Below are 10,205 nucleotides of genomic sequence, written 5' to 3'. Positions count from 1 at the left end.
TTCATACTGACATCTGAGACGTGCATCTGAATTCCGGACTGCTAGCTGAGGTGATCCAATGCGCATGTGGCGCTAACGTGTTGGCAGAGCGCCGCCCCAGAGTCTGGCAACCAATAGAAATTTAAAACCCCGACCTGCTATATGGTCGTTATTGAAACAGGAGGCAGCAGCATGGTGCAGGAACAACAGGAAGCAGAAGCGGCTAGCTATCTGCAGGAAATACAACAGGAATAAACTTGGGACAGCCATGGCCGTGGAAGACGGCTCGTCATCCCCTCTACGTTCTTCGCGTCATGCGTGGGTAGTGCACATGGGCGCGGGCTCGCCTCTGTACATGTCCTTGCAAACGTAGCGTGGAGGGTCCGAGCCCCTCACCTTGCTGCACTCCTTGCAGGCCTCCGAGCACCGCTCGAGCCTGTCGTGGCACCAGCAGGACGGCAGCACTACCGACAGGGTGCACACCTGCATGTCGCAGCACTTCCACGGCCTCTCCGCATAATCGCCCGGCATGGCGCGCGCCGTCGCTTCGCCGGCCCGGGCATCGCCTGAGGCGGCGGCGTCGCTGGGGAGGCGAATGACGACGCCCGTGTCGCCGGACGCCGCGGCTGCGGAGAGCCCGGCGACAAGGAGCATGATCAGAGCCACGAGCGAAAGCATCGGCAGGGTGGGAGCAACCCGCTTCCCCTTCCCCATGGCTCTGGCTGCCTCGTCGTGTGGTTTGGGCTCTTGGGGACAACGTGACTGCGTGAGACGAGACGATGGAGGCCGTATAAATAGACTGAGAGAGGCCTCGCATGCCTGCGGCATGAACTAGTAGAAGATCATCGAGACGATCCGTTCATCATCAGCATGCAGTGCCACACGACCCGCGCGGCATGCATGCATCGGGTAATTGAAATCCTGGCGACGGCGTCGTACACGTATCAGCATATGGAGTTCGTGGCAACCGGCTTGCTGCCTACCACCGGCCGGCCACCGTCCACCGGCGAGAGACAGAACGAAGCGGGCAAGGAATAATGGGATTCGATGATATCATGATACGCACGAAGAGATACACAAAAAGAACGCGGGACAGGGTTTGCATCGACAAGATTGTGAAATACCCAATCTAATTCTCCGCTGACGAAGGAGTCACTGATTTGTTACTTCCGCTGAAGTTTGATATTGGGTTTAGCACACGCTATTCAAATTTTTTAACATGTTTGAAACAGCTTAAAAATCCTACTTATCGTCACAACTAAACGGCGTGCTTTTTTGCAATTTCTTCTAGTTGCATTTCTCCCAACCGCTCCCAATTGTACTAAAACGCAGAACCTAGACTAAGCCTGCTCTATCAGAGAAGCGTTTTTCCCCTTATTTATGCAGCTTAATTGAAAAGCACTTCTCCTCATTGCTGTACCAAAATGAGAGCGAGTAGAGGAGGTGAAAACCGAAATATCCTACAACGCAGATAGATCACCGTGACGATACAAGGACAAAAGAAAACCCACCATATTGGTGACTTTAAGGTAGACCTGATACACAACAGCATGCCACCATAAGATCAAAAACATATAACCACATCTCAAGCTAATTAAATACGGAGATCATAAAATAAAATATAATATTTAGGAGGCGACTGGGCGGAGAGGGCTTTCCCATTAGGGATCGGTCAAGAGGAGGCCCCACCCATACTTACCCCGTCACGCGAAATAAAAATAAAACAACCACCACATCCTCTCATCTTTCTCCGCCCCAGCGCCCGTCGTCTTCCTCCAACCCTTCCCGCAGCCCCGCCTATCCCGCCTCCTCCCCTCCCCTTCTCCCCCTAGCTCCCCCACCTCCTCCGCGGCCCCTCCCGGCACAGGCGGTGCCATCGCCGCCGGATCCGCCACCCACGCGACCACCGTTAACCATTGCGGTCCTAACACCCTTAGCTGAGACGTTGAGATTAAGATTTGCATCACTTTCTTATGTGTATATCCGACCTTTGAGATTTGTTTGGAATTTCTGAGATATTAATGACCAAGTCCATATATTCCAACATCACCGAGGAGATCATCGATAAAGAGAAGAAACCTGATGTTTTAACACAAAGAAGAGTGGCATCATAACTCATAAGAAATCTTAGCGCGTAACAACAGCCCTTTGAGTCTATATATTATTACAAAGAAGCCAGCATTCTGCAATTGATCCTCCAGTTAAGAAAAAAGAAACCGACCTACTAGCATCCGGATCGGACGTCCGATAATTATTTTTTATCGAATGCTTCGTCGTAACATTGAATAATAACTATCGAAACATCAAAAATCAACACTTGCAATATGAGGATTGCAACAACTTTACGTGCATGAAACATCTCGAACCGCTTCGTGCAACAATTCAAAATAAACACATTGCAACAATAAAAAAAGCATCTTTTACAACATTGCAACAACGAAAGAATAAGTGACCGAAACAAAGAAAATAACTATATGCAACATTATGAACGAGTTGGTGCAACACCCAATTGCTGGCAAGTCGGACTGCTGCAAAATAGATGAAACATCAAAAGCCACTGTTGCAACGTCCCAAAATAACTACTACAACACCGGGAGGTACCTATTGCAACATGGAGCTGTCAGTAGGCGTGAGCTTTTGCTGTTCTGGTTCGCTACGACGTCGAGCATCACGCGGAGGAGATGGAGCCCGCTTAGATCCACGACGACCAGCCTGCTCGTTGTTCGCCGAAGGAGGAGACGCTGCCGGATCTGAGGAGGGTGTCGCTGGCTGGGGTAGGGGAGGGTCAGGGGCTTGCTTGGATCTCGCCAGGGTCGGGGAGTGGGCCACCGGATCCGCGGGCGTTGGGCGGGAGGTGAGGACGCTGGAGTGGGGGAGGGGTGCCTCCGGGGTGGGCGACGAGGCCGCTGGGGTGGGGGAGCGCGCCACCGTCGGGGTGGACGAGGAGGAGAAGAAAGATCACGGGAGTGGGATGGGGAAGAAAAAACAGTAGGAATGGATAGATAGGAAGCGCTGAGCGCACGTCCGGACACTCGGACTATAGTATTATCGAAAAACAAAACGCTGGCTGACTAGTGTTTTTCTAATAAAATATTTCATGCCTCGATCGAGCCGGCCGGTACCGATCACCGGTCAGACGTCGTCCGTGTCGTTGCTCGCCCTGGTCCGGAGCCTGACGGATGTACTCCACGACGTCGCCGGTGGCGCCGAAGCCCGCGCCGACGCCGCTGGCCAGAACTGCGGTGACCACCTGCATCGCCATGCACGCATGGGTACATTACTTATGTTTAGTTGCCTGCAGTATGACCTATCAGAAAATCACGAAGCAAATCTACTGTGTGTACGTACAATGTCCGCGTAGGTGCTGACGTCGAGGACGAGGGCGCTGGACGTCGTCCGCTTGCTCTTGCAGAGGAGGTAGACGGCGACGGGGACCTGCAGCAGGCTGCCGGCCATGCCGATCACCGCCGCGACGACCGCGTACCTTTTCCGATGATCCGATCACACACGCAAGCATGCACAAAGAACAGTTAGTTTCTTAGCCAAAAAAAAAAAAAGTTAGTTCAGCAAAGATCCGAGTACTGATTAAGTTAAGCTAGCTGCAGTAGAGTACGTTGCAACTGCTGCGACGTAGCGTACGTGTAGCTCTGGAGGTCGTTGTCGTAGCCGGCATCCTTGAAGTCTTAATGGCCTTGTTCGCGAACCTCGACTGCACGGCCATGGCCAGGACGGCGAGCACCAGCAGCCGCGCGACCAGGCCGGCGGCGATCCACGCCGTCCTTGACGACGACGACGCCATCCTGCTCTCTCACTCACTCTGTCAGCAAGCAGGCAGCGTTGCGTGTGTATTTGTAGTTTTGAGGGAGACAGCAGGCAGCGTACGTTGGGGCTTTGCTCCTATCGACCAGGCCGCCAATCCACTCCATCTGTCATCACCAGATGTTGCTTGCTTACCTTCCAAAACCGCGGACACGGCAAGGAGCGGCGGAGACAACTTTGGAGAAAATTCGCGGCGGGTTACTAAGTTCGGATCATGCTCAAATTAAAAATATGTTCAGAAGAAAAAAAAAGCTTAGTTTAATTTGTTGATTTAAGCTCTCGGTAGTTCCGAACTGACCATGCATGAAAGAAAATAGTATGTTGAGGCGCTCAATCCAAATGGTAATGACAAATGAACCTCGGAACGCGAACACAACACGAATTGGAACGCTCGATGGCAAGATTAATTTAGGCACTAATGGAACCTGCAATAGTTTATGGACGTGACTGCACGACAAAACCAAGCAGAGCATACTCCCAGTCATATACTTCCGGTTTAGTCTAAGTCAAACCTTTTTAAGTTTGATTAACAAATATTTACGTAGAAAACAAGTGTCATTAGATTCATTATCGGATCTATTTTCATAATATACATATATATATAAATTTAATATCGTAATCATTGATACTTTTTTCTATAAATTTGATCAAAGGTAACAAAGTTTGACTTAAGATATTTTTTTTATGACGGAGGGAGCATGCAGCAGCTTCCAATGCTAAGCAGCAAAACTGCCGACTAAATCTACACTATCACAACTGAGGGAGCTACTAACTCTGAAGGAATGCCCGCGCACGCATTCCTCTTCCTCGCCTAAGAGCACCCGCAGTGTGGTGAAAAAACGATGCCCCATTTTTCTCTCTCCTGTTTGGGGCATCGTTTTCCCCGCTGCAGCTATAGATTTCCATATGGGCCGCCCGGCCCTAGCCCGGCCCTAGCACGAAAAGGCCCGGCACGAAATGGCCCGACCCCTCTGTCGTGCCGTGCCGTGTCGTGCCGTCGTGCCCAACAGGCAGCCCAGGTCCGGCACTATGGCCTTTTTTTAGGGCCGGGCCGGCATGGTGGCACGGTAGGCACTAACGTGCTAGTGCCGGGCCAGGCACTAAGGTCTCATGACCACTCATACTTATTAACACAACATACACAACACAAGTCATTGATCTATAGCTTTTAACTTCAACAGAATAAAATGATCTTATCAAACTTCACAAATCACAATTCACAAATCAACACATCACAGATCAACATCACAGAGAGACAAGAGATTATAAATTTTATGTTTGAGCTGGTGCAATGGCTGCCTCATTAAAAACCTATCTAGGTAAAACTCACACCTCGTGAGAAAAAACCCTGGATAGGAAAAAAGAGTACAGCCCAGCTCAATCAAATAATAGTTCTAAAACTTAAGTTATTACAGGCCAGTGTTACACTTCTGAATTCTCATCGACATCTAGGTACAAATTAGCAAAACTCTCCTCAAGTTCTTCATCCTCTATTAAGTTCTGAAGTCTTGCTTCTGCAGCCTCCCAATCCTTAACACAAGAAAGCATCTCGACCGTCTCCGGTTTTAATCGACGCCGCCTCTCCTCAATGATCCTGCCAGTAGTGCTGAAAACAGATTCAGATGAAACTGTGGAAACAGGAACAGAAAGAACATCTCTAGCTAAGATGGACAGAACAGGATAAGTTCTTTTATGCTCATGCCACCAAGATAAGATGCTGAAGTTATCATCAAAATGGGTGACAGTGTCACTGTCCAAGTAGGTAGAGAGTTCATTGCCCATAGCCATACCACTAGCAGTTGCAGAAGTGCTTGCTGCTTGCAGCAAAGCACTTGCAGATGACCTTCTAGACAAAGCAAGAGGCAAAGAGGGAGGAGGGGTGGAGAAAGAAGTACCAGGGAGATCATTAATTCCAAAGGCAGATACACCACAATCTGAACCAGTGGAAAAAATGTCATCCCAAGCACTAGTTTTCTTACCAGAAGTGGATGGAGGTGGAGGAGTTTGCAATTTTACTGCACCAAACTTGTCATCATACAGTTTAAATGCAGTAGACAGTTCAGCTCTAACATCAGTGAAGTAAGCAGAATAATCAGTACCAGTAAGACTAGATAACAACCTGAGCACATTTTGAAAACCTTTCAATTTAGCTCTAGGGTCCAATATGAATGCAACAGAATAAAGCATAGGAATGTCTCTCCAGTACTTAAGATAGTAATCTTTCATAGGAACAACAACATGCCTAAGCAATTCATCATTTTCATAATGTCTAAGATGCTTAGCAATCAAAATGAGCTGATGCAACATAAGTGGAGAGGTAGGATAATAAACATCAGATAGTGCAACAGTACAATTATAAAAGAGTTCAAAGAAGGATAACATACTCTGTGCAACAGTCCAATGATCCTCTGTCAACAGTAAAGGATCTCTTTCACCCCTAGGATAGTTAGTCTCAATGAAAACATTAAATGTCTGTCTGTAAGGGAGCAAATGCTTGAGCATGAGATAAGTGGAGTTCCACCTTACCTCCATGTCCAAACCAAACTTTCTAGGACGAACATTCACAGCTAGACAAAATCTCTTAAATGCAGCAATGCGCTGGTTAGAAGCATTGATGAAAGATATTGCAGATCTAAATGCATCTAGATATGGCTCAATCAGACTAATGGCAGATTTAACCATGAGATTGATGATATGACAAGCACAACGCTGATGTAAGAACAATGTTCCAACATAAGCAGCTAATTTAGGACTAAGTTTCTCCATAGCAGTAGTATTAGCAGAGGCATTATCCAAAGTAACAGAAAACACCTTTGAAATCAAACCATACTCCTCTAGCACACTAGTCACACGGTCAGAAATGTTCTGGCCAGAGTGAGATTCATCAATAAGCCTTAAACCAATTAACCTCTTCTCTAATTGCCAATCAGCATTAACATAATGAGCAACCACACTAAGGTAATCTTCCTTAGCATTACCAGACCAGATATCAGAAGTGATAGACACAGATGAAACGGCAACAAATGATTCAATAAGCTTAGCACGGCAATCAGTAAAGTACTTGCACATATCTCTAGTGGTTGATTGCGTAGAAACAATAGAAAACCTAGGATTATGAGCAAGTTTAATATACTCTTCAAAAGCAGGAGATGCACCGAAACACAGAGGAAGATCTAGTCGAGCAATCAAACGACATAATTGAGTACGAGCTACCTCAGCAGAGTAATCCCATTGACGGACAGAACCGTCAGGGTTGAAATGGATCAGAGACTGGGAATTACGAACCTTAGCCCTCCTGTTTGGGCATTTCTCAACATGCCTGTTGAGATGGCCAGTGCCAATGGAAGATCTTGCAGCATATATAATGCCACAATGATTACACTTGGCAGAGACCCTTACCTTCTTCCCATTGATGTTCTGGAAGATCTTTTCAAAGTCCTTCCAGCACTCAGAGGTGGTGGAACGGGACCTCTTGGTGCCACTGCTCACCATGTTTGGATCAGCATCAGGTGCTTCTTGACCAGCAGGTGGTGCTTCAGTCGCAGCTATGTCGATTGGATCGACAGCGCTACGACCGAAGAGCTCGTCCCGCTCTGCTTCCATGTCACTCTCATCATCACCTCGCTAGCCCATCATCCGAAGCTCGTCGTTGATGGTGTGCCCCTGGAAATCGTCGCCGCCGTCCATCGCCAACGTCTGGTCCCTCAACGGATCAACCTCAAACACAAAACAAGAACGAGTCAGGAGAGGTCGAGAGGAACACCAACAAATTAGTAGAAGAACACCAGCAGACAACAACGCAACGGCTTACCAACGAATCCGGAGCACCAGAGCGCGCGGCGATGGTCAACGGACAACGGATCTTGAGCACAGAGCCAGGGAGGAGTGAGAGGAGGCAACAGGACAGTGGATAGAGGAGTGGGCGAGAGCGAGAGGTGGGGGAAGAAGACAACAACGCAACGGCTTACCAACAAATCCGGATCACCAGAGCGCACGGCTAGGTGAACTAACAACGGATCTGAACACCGGAGCCAGGGAGGAGCGAGAGGAGGTGGGGGTTGGGGGAAGAACACCAACGAATCAGTAGAAGAACACCAACAGACAACGGTCGGGAGGCGAGAGGGGCTAGCGGCGCCGGTAGGCGGCCGACGCCGGCCTTCGGTTGCCGGAGAGGGAGGAGGCGAGAGGAGGAGGGGGTTGGGGGAGGAAGAAGATGAAACAAGAACGAATTAGTAGAACACCAACAGACAACACCACAACGGTCGGGAGGCGAGGGGGGCCAGCCGTCGCCGGCGAGGGAGGAGACGAGAGAGCGGAGGCGGAGAGGAGGAGAGCCAGAGGCGGCGACCGGCGAGCCGGCGAGGCGTGCGGGAGGCGGAGAGCCAGAGGAGAGCGAGAGCGGAGAGGACGAGGAGAGCTAGATCCAGATCTGAGAGACCAGAGCGAGAGAGCGGCGGGCGGAGGGGAAGAAATGAGCTAGGGTTTGCGGGGCGAGTGGGCGACCGGCGCGTCGGGGCTTATATACCCCCTCCCCAACGGCTCGATCCAACGGTCGGGAGGCGACGGGACGAGGGAGATCAACGGTCGGGAGGCGAGGGGCGCGGGGGTGTCGGGCTGGCATCGGGCCGGCCCAAAAATCGTGCCGGGCCGTGCTGGCCCAGCGTGCCGGGAATGCGGCCCAGGCCCGGCACTATCGTCGTGCTGGGCCGGCCCGAGCACTATTCCCCTCGTGCCGGGCCCGTGTTCGTGCCGGGTTTTTTCATGCCGGGCCTCGGGCCGCCCAGTGGGCCTAGCCCATTTGGAAAACTTTGGCTGCAGCTACCGATGCCCAGTTTCCAAAAGCCAGCACCGGAGGATGTATAGTCCTTGATGCCTGTTGCTAATTTGTTTTTCTCCTCATGGAGGCACTGAATATCACTATCTCGTGGGACACAATATTAGTGATTTGTAATGTCCTCTTGGGTATGTGGGAGTGGAGAGGATTTGATGCGGATGAAGCCTATATGCGACATGCATAGGCGTATTAGTAAGTTTTTTAATCGTTGTAACCTAATCCTTGTTAACTTTAGGCATCAACTTGAAATAAACATATATAATAAAGGTGATGCTAACATTCTGGTCACTGAAAATGTTTCCCAGCGTATAATTCTTTCGAGGTACGTGATGGAAAAAAAACCTATATAAAGGATCAAAGGGACTGCTAGCTAAGCCGAAACATTGGAATCGACATGCCAGATCGCCAGTGCCAGCACGGGGAGGCAGTGGGGAACGGCAAGAAAAATTAACCAATTGGTGTGGTTAAACGATATGGGCATGTGGCAAAAGGAGCCAACAAAATTAAAGCTGGCAGTCCTGCCGTGATCTAAATGCAGAACTGTTTTTTATTTTTAACCCTTTTTTTCTTTATTTTTAAAAATAACCTAAGCGGGGTTTTATTTGCGCGTTGTGACCATTTTGGCCGCGCCAGACCGCCTGGCGCGGCAGGAACATGCTGCCGCGCCACATGCACTGGCGCGTCGGCCCCCTGCCACGCTGGCGCGGCGAGTCGCGGCGCCAGGTGGGCGCTGACGTGGGCGCGTTCGCCGCGCCAGCCCGCCTGGCGCGGCAGGGCCAACACTAAGACCGCGCGCCGGCTCCCTTTCTCCTCCCTCCTTCCTTTCTTCCTCCTCCAGACTCGCCCGAGCCCGAAGCTCCAGCGCCGCCCCCCGCCGCCCCACCCCCAAATCCACCCAAAATCCGGCGTTTTCGGTGGGGGAAAGTAGTGGGAATCGATCCCTGCTTCGTGTGGAAGGTATTCCCCTACTTATTCTCGTGTTTTACCGTTGCATTTGGTAGATCGGAGGATGTTTAGGTGACTTAGGGTTAGGTTAGTGATTTGAAATTTCAATGAAATGCAATGGTGTTTTGTGTTGGATGATACGTAGTTCATACGCAATTGAGTCTCTGCCCGCGATATTGATGTGTAGAACTTATTGATTTAAGGATATATTCATTGAATCGTATAGTGCAATGTATATGTGTATTTTTTGTTTGCAATTTGTCCAATATATGTAATGTGTGTAGTTGATATGTCGAATATGTGCAATGTGTAGTGTATATGACATGGTGAAATGTTTGTATTTTGTAGATGGATCGTTTAGTTCGATTTTTTCATGGTGGTGTTGTGAAACAAAATGGGGAGTTAGAGAATATGAATGAGTCAATTGAAATATTTGATGGTCCTCCAAGTTTTAGTGATTTAGTTGACCGTGTAATGACGAAGTATGGATGTCAAGTGGATGAGATCAGTTTGAGAGGTCGTTTTGATTGTGGAAAAGCTAGAGCTCATTATGTTCTCATGAAGTTAGCATCCGATGCGAATTGGAAGCACTATAAGGATGTTGTGCACGAAGCTAATGTTGCATGTT

The 10,205-nt window shown here is 49.3% G+C and overlaps 1 protein-coding gene across 1 annotated transcript; it reads right to left on the bottom strand.

Moving 5' to 3' along the window:
* Positions 1 to 291: 291 nt before the first annotated feature.
* Positions 292 to 693, bottom strand: LOC117858308 (Bowman-Birk type bran trypsin inhibitor). Its single transcript, XM_034741358.2, has one exon. It carries the CDS (start codon positions 691 to 693, stop codon positions 292 to 294), a length of 402 nt encoding a protein of 133 aa, XP_034597249.1.
* Between the last annotated feature and the right edge of the window lie 9,512 nt (positions 694 to 10,205).

This window comes from Setaria viridis, chromosome 1, assembly GCF_005286985.2.
Source record: "Setaria viridis chromosome 1, Setaria_viridis_v4.0, whole genome shotgun sequence".
Lineage (NCBI taxonomy): Eukaryota > Viridiplantae > Streptophyta > Magnoliopsida > Poales > Poaceae > Setaria > Setaria viridis.
The sequence above is the reverse complement of the archived record's forward strand: the minus strand, read 5'-3'. Positions and strand labels throughout refer to the sequence as shown.